General features: G+C 40.5%; 1 protein-coding gene across 1 annotated transcript; it reads left to right on the top strand.

Moving 5' to 3' along the window:
• Positions 1 to 499: 499 nt before the first annotated feature.
• On the top strand, positions 500 to 9951 carry nags (N-acetylglutamate synthase). The gene is made up of 8 exons (XM_020655370.3): positions 500 to 984; positions 2658 to 2938; positions 3635 to 3848; positions 5675 to 5855; positions 6003 to 6042; positions 6269 to 6400; positions 6567 to 6749; positions 8244 to 9951. Exons 1-8 carry the CDS (start codon positions 502 to 504, stop codon positions 8422 to 8424), a joined length of 1695 nt encoding a protein of 564 aa, XP_020511026.2. The 5' UTR covers positions 500 to 501; the 3' UTR covers positions 8425 to 9951.
• Positions 9952 to 12709: the final 2758 nt, after the last annotated feature.

Genomic DNA, 12709 nt, shown 5'->3' with positions numbered 1-12709 from the left:
GCAGCAGTAAAGTGGGTACATTGGGGGGGCTTCCAGCATGTACTGGAGCCATAGATCCACTCACTGGTCCACTTGTTTCTCCCACTGTCTAAGGTTTCTCCATTGTTATTGGTGTTATTTTTGTCCCACATTCTACATAAGACAATGTAGAGGGTTAGATAACAATGTTTTCCACTTGTTCAGATATCAGTCACGATTCGCATCATAGGCCTTGAGCAGCCTGTGGAAATTAAAAATGACCATTATCAACTAAAAATGATTGAATGATGAAAAGGTGAAGTAAAGATCACTGCTCATCCTTTAGGGGGCTTATGTTTGGTAATTAAAAAAAAAAAATCCAATTTGATACATTTAAATAGGCTTTTAACTATGACTCGTTGCTGTGGCAACGAAAAGACATGATAAGAAAGTTGAACCAGTTCAGTAAATCCTGATTGCACACTTAATATCCTAGATCTGGAAAAAAAAAAAAAAAAAAAAAAAAAAAACCTGGGAGTGTCAATGCAGAAGCTCTTCAGTACTCGGCAACAGCTGCAAGCAGTCGCCCTTAACTTCATGCGGAGCCGCTTGTCCGAGGGACTCGCAATTCTGCTGTCAGCATTAAACATGGCCAAAGTGAACGGCGGTTCCTCCGGTTGTCGGGCCGTGGTGATGGCAGGAAAGTACCTGTCGAGCCCGTCAGCCCCGGCACTGAACCGGAGTTCCAGCCTGCACCAGCGGAAGACGGTGGACATGCAGCGGCGGCGCGCTATGAGCTCTGACGCGGCGAGCACGGTAGGAAAAACCGCGGCTTTGGCCCAGCAGGAGAACCCGGTGTACCTCTCCGCCGCAAACCGACAGGTTCGGGCCAACCGGCATCTGATTTACCGTGACGTAAAGGCCTTTCTGAATGAAGTCGGCGGAGATCCCAGGGAGGCTCGGTACTGGCTGACCCAGTTCCAGAGAGCAACTAAGGCCCAGTCTCCTGCTTTTGCTGTAATGGAGGTAGGACGCAGTGAACCTGTAGTGTTTTGTACAAACGTTACATAAAATTAAACATTTTTCCTCTTACAAAGTTTATATAGACCATATGGTCTAGCTGCCATATGGTCTATTGTGAGGATGATGAAACCGGTACGGAAGCCCGCTCGCGATATTTTAAAAAGTAGTTTAGTGTTACGTAATAAGAAGAAGACCCGCTCCTAGACTGCTTTGAATGGGCGGGATTGTTTTATGTTTTTTATCTAAAGCTAAAGTAAACCAAAGTAATAACTGCCTAACTTTTAAACTTGCGCCTGTAGTTTATTTAATTTTAAACCCACCTCCACCCCCTTATCTTTCATGTATCTTACAATTTGTTTTGCTCAATTTTGCATGACATGTTTATAGTCTAATTTTCCCGGACACCTTTACTTGTCACCACCCCATCTTAGGACAGTCCGAATTGTCCCTCCTATCTCCTAGCTCTCATTCTTCCTCTCATTCAGTGTGCAGCAGGCAGGTGAGAGTGAGTAACCATGGTGACTGTCTGTCCTTCAAACTTACTTTGACCATGTGTCACAGAATAATCACATTTTGGATTATGTATGAAGTCTACATGTTTTAAAAATTCCTCAGAATGCAGGGAAATACATTTCTGGTGTTAAAAATGTTCTGGGGCGATGTCCAGCCCCCCCCCCCAACAAAAAAACATTTTAAATAGACTAATCTTATAAGTACAGTATTTGTGCATTTAAAAACATTATACAGGGAAATAAGTTTGGTTAAACTGGTTGGTAACTTGCAAAAATGTTTTCAGTATGAAAAAAGATTGTGATAAAATCGTGATATATTTTTTCCATCTCGCCCAACACTAATCTAGGTGAATACATTTTTATGGGATTTACCTCCATGTATTCTGATCCTCTCGAAGCACTGTTTGTCTTTTGTGGGGTGACATTAGCCAACAGTTTCATGAACACCACATACATTCATTAAGTCATGTTCTTTTACCAAATTGTTTCCTGAAAAATGTCCTTGGCCGGACAAGGGGGTACTTGGCTGAAAAAAATCCTGAAAGGGGGTACACAAGCCCAAAAAGTTTGAGAACCCCTGTCTTAGGACATATTTAGGTCTTCACAATCATTTTTTAACAGGTATTTAAAATTAATTTTTCATGTTTTGTGTTTTTTTTTTAGAGTTTTGTGACTCAAAATATGTTACTTACAGGATCAGTCTTCTGTTTCTTTGTGTAATAACCCTAACAAATCCCCCCCCCGCTCATGCCTAGAACCGGCCTTGTGCGAAAGTAGGCTTAACTTTATTAGTGTTCGGTTATAGTTAGTTTAGAATTCAAATACATGGTATTTCGAGGTAAGAACATCAATGGCAACAAATCAGTGACTTTTTAAGTCCAAGTCATGAATATTTATGAATAAAATACATTTCAAAGGCTGAGACATACAGAAATTTGACAACCCATAACTAGTGTCTTATCTGAGCAGGTACCCTAATTTAACAACAATAACAAAATACTGAATTTGAAAGAAGTCAACAAAACAATGACTAAAAAGATAAAGCAGGTTCAAAACAAAGAAGCCCTTATATAACAATTATAGACAAATTGATCTGTTGTCGTTGTCGTAGTTTGGAAAGATTGCTAACTTGCATCTTTGCTTCTCTGTTTTGGTCTCTCCCAGGTGGACAGCTCAGTGTTTGACAGCAGGGAAATGGTTCAGGACCTGGCCTTTGGGCTCTCCTTCCTTCAGCGAATGGACATGAAGCCTGTTGTTGTGATGGGTCGGTCTGATTACGAGGAGATGGGTCACATGAAACCGGTGGCTGGATCTAGTTTAACCCAAGAGTTTGTAAAATGGAGCCAACAGCTTACAGAAGCCCTGCAGCAGCACTCAGCTTCTGTCCTGCCACTCTTCTCCGCTGAGTCCTTCCTGTTACTGCATGAAGCCCCACGTGGAAGCAGGTGAGGGTCCAGACACACCTAGGCACTGGGTTTCTTTTTGGGTTGGTGTTTCTGCTCATTTCCCTACTTCAAACTCCTTCTCAGGAATCACATCAGTTTCAGAGAAAGAGAGAGAAGGTCCGCTGTCCATACACCCCTCTTGTTAATGCAATGTTACAAGCACTGGTATAATGTTCACTTTTCTGCTTACATTATAACTTTGCCCATGAACTACGAAGACATTAAAGGACAGTTTTTGTGTGTCTAAAATACTTCTTGAAAGTCTGATTATTTTTTTCACTGCCTAGCAAATGTCTGTAGGAGATGGTCTGTTGGATCTTACACCTGGTATTAACATGTGTTCCCGGTAATCCGATCACAAGTTGACAGCTCAAAGTAAACATGTTAAAGCTTCTGATAGGAAACATTGAGATATGGGAGAGAGTCAGTCTCTCCTGCATATGGCCGTTTTATATATAAAGATTCCTGGACCTCACTGAAGAACCTCCAAGTCCCTGTAACCAGGGCAACAATGACATTAACACACTATTGTCTGTCCTTTTTCGCTCAGTGGCAGTAGCTCAGTCTGTAGGGACTTAGGTTGGGAATTGAGGTCAAGTTAATTGGATAAATTAGTCCATTTGTTGTATTTTTCCAGATGTGACACTTGTATTCATTTACTACTTTTATTCCCTCCACTTCCCTTTCTCTCTGCAGTGCTGCGTCCTCTGTTGCCGTGGACACCAGCCTCCTACAGTGGAGTCTTGACTGCGGGACAATCCCTTTGGTTTGTCCGGTCGGAAGGGACGGGCGAGGTTGCTCGATAATGTTGGACCCAACCGAGGTGACGGCCGCTATCTCTCGAGCCTTGCAACCCCACAAGGTCATGTTCCTGAACAACTCAGGAGGCCTCTGCAGCCAACAACAAAAGGTATGACTCTCATCTGTGTCTGCTTAATCCAAGACCTTGTTGTTTCTTTAATCTGAGAAACAGCCAGATGCAGCCCGCAGGCAACCTCAGAGTGGCCCCAATCCAGTCAGCATACGTGAATCCAATTTATTTCAGTTTGAACCTGCCTGGACTGCAAAGTATTTATTTGTTTTACTTCCACTCCAAACACAAAATGTTGTCAGCTTTTTTTATGGTGTGCAATGACAGCACTGATTGCTGGTTAATGTGCGTCTGCCAGATTTGTGACCAAAATGTTTTTTTCAAACATGAAAGAAAATCCTATTCTGTGTGAATGGTAGACACACAGGAGAAAGAATGACAAACAGGCAGATAGAAATAATTGTTTTACTTGTTATTACCACTTTCTATGGTTCTATGTAGTTAATTCTGTTCATGCTCACATATGTGACAACAATGTATCTTATTTTTTAAGATGTAATATTTAAAACGTGAAACAAAAATAAATGTTTGTATTTTAATACATTGATTTGCATTTATTTAAAATTTGCCTTTAGTGAAAGCAGGAAAAAATAAAACTGTGATTGCTGCTGAAAGTGTCCGGCCCGCTTAAATGTCCTGGTTTTCAAATATGGCCCTTTTGAATTTGTAAATGAATAGTCCTGCTCTACAGATTGGATGTACCTGTATTGAACAGGAATGCCTGTTGTGGGAGATTTCAACCTTGTCTTCTGGTTGCTGGATCCTTACAAGGAACTCAAACTATTCAATCAAATGTATTATCGCTGCAGCTTAAATATTACGTCTTTAACTGTCAGACACGCTGCAAGAATATATCTGTGCAAGAAATTAATTTTTAAATGCAGCTCTATTGATTGTAGCCTGTTTTTTATGTTTAACTTTTTTATATTTTTCTAATATCAAATTTTGCACATTCTGCTGACGGCAGACTTGATCATGTCAGTGATTGGTAAGATGCTGCTAACCGATTAATCGACCAGCCAATAATATCGGGTGATATTGGCATAACAAGTGACTATCAGTATCGGCTAGTTTTCTCCCAGATATGCGCCGATTTTACTAGATTTGTTTACCTGTCAAAAAGCATTTCATTTGAGCATTGTTGAATTATACTAGCAGTTTTATTTCTGGCTGTCACCTGCAGAGTGCGCTATATGGATTACAACAAGTATTATCACCCTCATCTATGTCACACTGTATACGGTAGTAGATATAATATATCTTCGAAAAGTTCATTTGAGGGATCATATTTATTGAGTTGTAAAAGTAAACTCAATGTGCTTTACAGGAGACAGAAAAAAGATCACCAGCTTCATGTGACTGCTAAGCAAGATCTCATTAGTGGGGATTAGTGAAGCCGGATAACCTAAAGATACCTGGATTATGATGAACTCGCTTCATTGTTACAGGCCTCTGTTCTTGCTGCATTTGTTGCTGCAGCTGAGGTGATTTATTCTGAAGTACATACGTTTACTTTTCTTATATATTTGTTTGTAAAAAATGACGATTTGCTGACAGCTGACCTGTTCATGTTTGTGATTGTACAAATTCTGCTAACATGACCCCTCTGTGTGAACTCATAGAAGCTATCGGTTTACTTATTGCTTTGATAATGGATTTCAGTGGTCTCATTTGTCAGAGTTAGAGAAGCAAGATAACCAAACATTACCCAGGGTATGTTGAACTTACTTCATAGTACAGGCCGCTGGTCTTAACTTGACTGGTGCCTCTTTGGGGTTAAATGATCAGGCATTGATAAATGCAAGGATGTATGTTTTTCTCTCTTTTTCTCATTCACTCTTTTTATAATGGTATTTGTGTTACAGGTGTTGGAAACAGTATCATTCCCCAGTGACCTACCCAGTCTGTCCACAGCCGTGTGGCTGAGTGCTGCAGAAAAGCGCAAAGTGTCCACCATAGCCAGACTCCTGAATCAGCTGCCGACCGAGTCGTCTGCTGTGATCACCTCCGCAGACACTCTGCTGAGCGAGCTGTTCAGCCACAGAGGTGAGACTGCTGACATGCTCACTAACTTAATGGCGAGCTATTTAGAGGTGCAACTCGAGTGGGCCATAGGGTATATTTGTCTGGGGCGCTGGTTTTGTCTATATTTATTCTACAACTGCTTCTTCTTTGTCTTGACTGCTTTCTCAGGGTCTGGGACTCTCTTTAAAAACGGAGACCCCATACATAGGTAGGTACTTCCATATATTCACAACCACAAATGCAGAGTCACTTTACACTTCACAAGTTTAAAATCTTGGAATATTTGGCTTTAAACTGTGAAAAAGGATATCAACTATCAAAATGTCCCAATAGGCACCTACATTTTTAACAGGCCTTGTTGATTTCTTTAAGAACACACACTGCTCACCTACCACCTTCAGAGTACATGAGTGTTTGTGTGTGTTTGTATGCAGGTACACCTCTCTGGACGGGATCGATCAAGAGCGGCTGTTGGCTCTCATCAACATGTCGTTTGATAAAACTTTGAGGGAAGACTACATTGACTCTCTGAAAGGAAGACTCTACTCCATCTATCTTTCTGAAGGGTGTGTGAAACTATTCCTGGAAAAAATACAACAGAAACAATAACACAGCAATTGAGATGATCAGTAGTTAATACATCTGCACCCTATCATCCGCACAGTATATACAACAACAAGTATGTAAACCCACAAAGTCTTTCCCCTCAATATTATCTCTCTGTCCCTAAAGGTACAGCGCGGCAGCCATCATCACCATGGAGCCGGTGAACAGAGGCACTCCCTATCTGGATAAATTTGTTGTGAGCAGTAGTAAGCAGGGTCAGGGCACCAGCCAAATCCTGTGGGAATGTATCAGACAGGACCTGGGCAAACTGTTCTGGAGGTCCAGAGCCACCAACAAGATAAATCCCTGGTATGACGCACACAAATGCACACAAACATATTCTTGAGACTTTCTTGTTGGAGTTCACTTTACGTTTCATGCTCTTTTATCGGCGCTTACAAACTGCTTACAAACATTGGCCCATCTGCAAACCATTTTGACCGTTGTCTTATCTTTAGACAAGTCTGTTGGTCTGAATTTAAATAACTGCTTAAAAATTAGTCGCCTAGGAACGTCCCTAATCTACAGTCTACATTAGTTGCCATACTTGGAGGGTTGATATGGGCCTATACTGAACACTGAACACAGTACTTCGTTTAAAAATGCTGTCATCACATACTTAGTCCAGCAGAGGGTGCCCTGACTCCGCAGTTAATACTCTCAGCTCTGCCTGCAGCACATATATTGGGCTTGGGTGCGCTCACACGAGGCGCAGTTGTTCCGCACTGTGCTGAAGCACAATTGCTTGTTGTTTGAGTTGATTGGAAATGAAAAAAAATATTCACGATTTCCTTCATGTCAGTATCACGATCAAGATTTAATAATTTTTTATCATAATATATACATATATATTTTTTTATTTCTTTGTTTGGGGGAATCTCCCAAAACATTTTTAACTCCAGAAATGTCTTTCCCTACTTTCTGATCAATTTTCATGCACAATTTGAGTGTTTTTTTTTGCACAACTTGGAATGATGATTTAGTATTGTGTCTTTAAATCTAGTTTAGTGTTCATCAGGTTAATTTTTATACAGAAATGCATTCATTTGAAAACGTGTAGAATTCAAACATAATCCAAAATGTGATTATTCTGTGTCACATGTTCAAAGTAAGTTTGACTGAGAGGAGAGTTTTATTAACAGAGTCACCATGGTTACTTGCTCTCACCTGCTACACACTGAACAAGGGGAGAAAGGGCTGCTGACTGACATCACTTTAAGCAGCATGCATGGAAATCAATGCATAGAAATGAATGATTGTCCTGTTTAAAACAGATTTTTTTAACAACCGAGTTCAGGCTGATACATTCGCCTTCCACCGTTTCATGACTTTGTTTAAATTCCCATTTCCGTTATCACAACAGGTGAGCTTCGAGTGGAGGGGCTTGTTAGTAACATCTAAAAAACAAGAGAGATCAGAAAAACAGAGGCAGCATCAGTTTAAACAAACGGGATTATATCTCCCATCACTGACAGTTTGTCTGAGCGCCGCTCTGTTTGACTCTCAGACGTTAACGTCTCTCGGACTCGTTAAAACGGTTCGTTGTTTCACCACCCAAAGTGCAAACTTTAACTGTGCAAACTCTTCAGATAACTGTTTCTTGCGCCCTGTCAGTTTGGAAAATCTCAAACAGTTCTATATACGAGATGGAGTTATTTTTATGGGCTAACTCTTAAGTTTCGTTTTTCATTTTCAGCGATGAATCCCGCTCCGCAGAAGGGGAGGGGGAGAATAAACTGCAGCATGATAGAATGAACTCTGTAAACACCTGATCTATTTTTTTCTCTTTCTCTTCTTGTGAAGGTATTTCAAACACTGTGATGGCAGCTTCGTTAATGGAGTGTGGACTGTCTTCTGGTTTGGTCTGACAGACATCAGAGATTCCTATGAGCTGGTGGAGTACGCCAAGGCTGTCCCTGACTCTTTCTATGCCTCTTCACTGACGCCCTCTCTGCAGCCCCCTGTTCCTACCTCAGCATCCTAACCTTACTCCTGCTGGAACATTTTTTTTCCTTTTCGAGATTTTCTTTTTATTCAAGTTTTACACCTTCAAACTTGAAATCTGCAGAGAGCAAGTCATAAATGCAGCATTTTGATGAGCTGTATGCCACCCTGTGTAAGGATGGGGATAGCTCTCAGGGCCTGATTCACTACGTTGGGATATAGCTAATGGCCCCAAAAAATTGTTCATCGTTTGCTCCCGCTATCTGTGCCTCAAGGTTTAATTCAAAAAGCATCTAACACTAAAGATATCCAGGCACAAAAATGCCAATAAAGTTGTCTTGCTCCGTATAGTTTGCTCTTGCTTTGGGTCTGAATGTAGAGAGAACCTTTCTGACCCTTTTACTCTGTGTGGACCTGCACTCTCGTGCTGATGGAGCACAATTATATGTCAACATAAAGCTTCCTCCCTAATGGATCAAGAGGGGACAACTGAAAGAGTAAAACAACACTCAGTGCAGTTTGGAGAGCATTTAAACCTTTGGTCGTGTTTTGTGAACTAGATGTTGTCTTTTTGTGTCATGTGCACAGATTTAGTGGGCGCAAAAGCTGCACAATCCGTTTGTGAATCAGGCCCCCAGTCTTCAAGCTGGGGGTGTTAGGGGCGTGTCAACTTTCTAAAGGAACTAATGACATATTAAACATACTGACTGATACTGTGAGAAATACAAAACTGGTGCCTTTCACACCTAGAGAGCTCTCCAGGGGGAGAAATCTCAAAGCTAAAGCGCTACATGATATGGTCTACCTCCAGGTTTTTAAGAGATCCCTTATTCTGAAGACCAAAATATTGTGGACAAAACCGATGGAACTCCAACAGTTTTACACAAATTGCACAATCTACTTGAAATGTGGAGTTCAACTCTGTAGGGAACATTTTTTTTTTTTTTTTCTTCTAAACTTTATTTCACAAAGAAATTAATCCCATTAGGCTCAAAATTTAAATTCAATTACCCCTAATGATGTCAACCGTGTCATGCGGGTTGTATATGACTGGACTCAAATTCAAACACATAGCCTGTTACAAACTCTGGGGTTTGGAGTTGGTAAGCTGTGAGCGTTTACCAGCCAGTCAGGGAGCAAAGCAAGACACTTTCAGGTTGCATTGTGGGAAATGTAGCATTAAGCAATTAATGTCAGAATAGTAGGGCTTCATCTTGATTCTGGCCATGCATTTCTTTAACAATCTCTTGCAAGTTGTTTGAGTAGATGAAGAACACCTTGAACCTGGAGTGATCCTGTCAAATTATTATTCATGTTTATTAATTAAAAAATGCTGCTCAGAATACAAAGTTCTCTTTACCCTGGTTCTCATGCACTTCTTAAATAAGCTATCATAAGCTGAGTGTCTGTAACAATACACTGTCAATAAACCTAGTCAAACCAGACAATCAAAAACTCCTGTCTCTACTCTGTACTTGTCAAGCACCACAAAGTCTGTTCTTTGAGTTACTCTTACAGTCTAATGCATGTACACTTAAAATAAACAATGTCATGCCATAGGTGCCGATTCCATGAGTGCTCGGAGCTTTTTTTTAGCTGTGGTATTTCCTTATTCAAATTAGCATACTCAGATATTACACATTCACACATAACTAATGTCTCTTCTTGAGTCAACCAGAAACATACACACATAACTAATGTTACAGAAATCGGAATTGGACAAATTTGTGATTAAAAAAACAAAAACATCAAGCAATGTTACAGTTTCCAGTGCCAATGCTTCCAATGTGTCAGCTAACACAAGTGAGGAAAACAGCGGCAGCAGCGAAGATGGACAGAAGAAGGGCCGGATGTTTCAAGCTAGCTGGAAAGTACATTTCCCATGGATAGGGTATGATGCGGCTAAAACCAAGGTGTTTTGTGAGGTTTGCACTACAGCTAAATCAACTGGTGCTCCTCTCCCATCCACAACACATGATCAGGAGTCTTTGAAAGCTTTTGTGCAGGATGGCTTTTCCAGCTGGGCCAAAGCACTGGAGAGATTCAGATTCCATGAGAAATCTAATGTTCACCGAGCTGCTGTTAGCATTGCTGCTGCTGTTAATTCCGGTGTTAACATCGCCGCTTCCATTTCTGCTGGTAAACGCAAACAAATGGCAGCTGCCAGAACAGCTTTGTTGGCGATTCTTTCCTCAATCCAATCCCTTTCATGTCAGGGATTGGCCATCCGAGGAAGCACCGATGAGGAGTCAACTTGACCCAGTCGTTAAACTTGCGTGCTCAAGACATATCGGAATTACAGACATGGCTTGTGCATAAGGAGAGCAGGTGGCTCTCTCATGATGTCCTGAACGAGATGACAGAAATGTTTGCCCATGATGTGCTTAGAACTATAATAGAAGAATTAAAATCTGCTGAGTTTTTCTCCGTGATTATGGACGAGACAGCCGAGATAACAGTCAGGGAACAGGTGTCTGTCTGCTTCCGTTTTGTTGCTAAAAATCTGGAGCCAGAGGAACTTTTCGTTGGATTTTACGAGACATCAAAAACAACAGCAGAAGCGCTGTTTCAGCTGCTAAAGGATGTTCTGTTGAGATTCTCACTGCCAGTTCAGAAATGTAGAGGACAGCGCTACGACGGCGCATCAAATGTGTCTGGCATTAGAACTGGTTTGGAAGCTCGCGTGCTAGGACAGGAGCCCCGAGCACAGTACAGTATTTGGTTGTGCATGATGTCGCCCAAAATATTCCTGCATGTCGCAACTTTATGTCACTTATTCGTGACATGATATCCCTCATCAGAAATTCACCTAAGCGTTTCTCCTGGTTCCAAGGGTTTCAAGGCAAAGACGCACCCTCTTTGCGACCTCTGTGCTCTACGTGCTGGACAGTGAAGGCGGCCTCATTGCAATCCATTGCGTCTAACTACAGTGCGCTGATGGAATTTCTAGAGGACCTGTGTTTAAATGACAAAGGTGATGCAGGAGGTAAAGCCAGCGGACTTCTTCTACACCTGCAGAAATTTAGCACCTTTTTTTTCTTAAAACTCATGCTTAAATTCTTCTCTCGCATGGAAACAGTCAACGCTGCACTACAAAAACGCCAGTTACACATGCAGATCGCAAAACAGATTGTTGACACACTCAGAGGAGACATAAAATGTCTCCGTGAAGAAGGATTCCGAGAATTTTGGGAAAACACTACTGCAGAAGCCCATGACTTGAACTTGGAAAGCCCAGCTGTATGGGGCGCCGATTGTAAAGTTGCGCACACTACAAATAACAACAACATTTCTCCACATTTAGCCCTAAAACATCTCTTTTTATTCACATTTAGAGAAATATTTGTGAACTTTGTCATATTTACTTTTGTGAATAAAAATGTAAGATAATTTCATTGGCAAATTTAAATGTTAAATATTATATCTAAATATTTGAATGTTTTATCTAAATGTTAAATGTTATATATAAACGTTAAAAATACATATAAAATACATCTAAATATTTAGTTTACATTCTTCTCCACACGGACTGTCATAAAGTTTCCATGTAGTTGCTTTAAAATTATGGTGTCAAGGTTTCTTTGTAATTATTCTTTTTAGGCTTTTTCATTCACCATTCTCAGACAATAATTGTCGTGTCAAATACCAGACAATTTTAGATCTACCCATGAATACAATCTAAAATATTCATTCAAACACACTCACGCATTCAAATGCCTTCAAGCTTCAGTGATATTCAAAACATTAAACACATTTTTTTAAACAAATGAGTGGGCAAGTCATCCTTCACTCAACCTTTCTTGTCCCTTGACATGTTTGTCTTTCTGGGTCTGCTCCTAAAATCCCTGCACTTTGTTGAACACCTTTGGAATAATGTTTATTTCTAAGGTTTGGAATGAACGCTTACAGTAAAGAAATGATTAATTTGATATACTGTAGCTCTAGACTTAGGACAGTTGAACTGGGGCCCTAAAATCTGAATTTTATAGGCCTCAAAAAGACAAAAGAAAGAAGTCTGTTCTTTAATATATTGGAACCTCATTTGGGTGATATTAAACAAAATCATTTATTTTTCATTCTGAATGAAAACTTGATATGACTTTAATAGTTCACAACTACGACGGAGGATTAGGGCCACGTTAAAAAAAATAAAAATGACATTTCGAGATTAAAGTCGTCAATTTATGAGAATAAATTTGAGACCAGCCTGCTCGAAAATTATGGAAGTAGAACTCTTAAAGTCTAAAAGAATAAGGTCGTTATTTTAGTCTATATCAGAAGAGCAGCAGCATCCTGTTCTCAAATGACAAACATGGAGCATCTTG

Source organism: Labrus bergylta, chromosome 16, assembly GCF_963930695.1.
Source record: "Labrus bergylta chromosome 16, fLabBer1.1, whole genome shotgun sequence".
In the NCBI taxonomy this organism is placed as follows: domain Eukaryota; kingdom Metazoa; phylum Chordata; class Actinopteri; order Labriformes; family Labridae; genus Labrus; species Labrus bergylta.
Note: the sequence above shows the minus strand (reverse complement) of the source record. Positions and strands in the feature narration are given on the sequence as shown.

Bases quoted from the DNA above. Each gene is read 5' to 3' on its own strand.
- nags (XM_020655370.3), top strand. From the start codon at position 502: ATGCAGAAGCTCTTCAGTACTCGGCAACAGCTGCAAGCAGTCGCCCTT. The intron at 3,849-5,674 runs GTATGACTCTCA...TTTGTGTTACAG, and splicing joins TCTGCAGCCAACAACAAAAG to GTGTTGGAAACAGTATCATT. The intron at 6,750-8,243 runs GTATGACGCACA...CTTCTTGTGAAG, and splicing joins ACCAACAAGATAAATCCCTG to GTATTTCAAACACTGTGATG.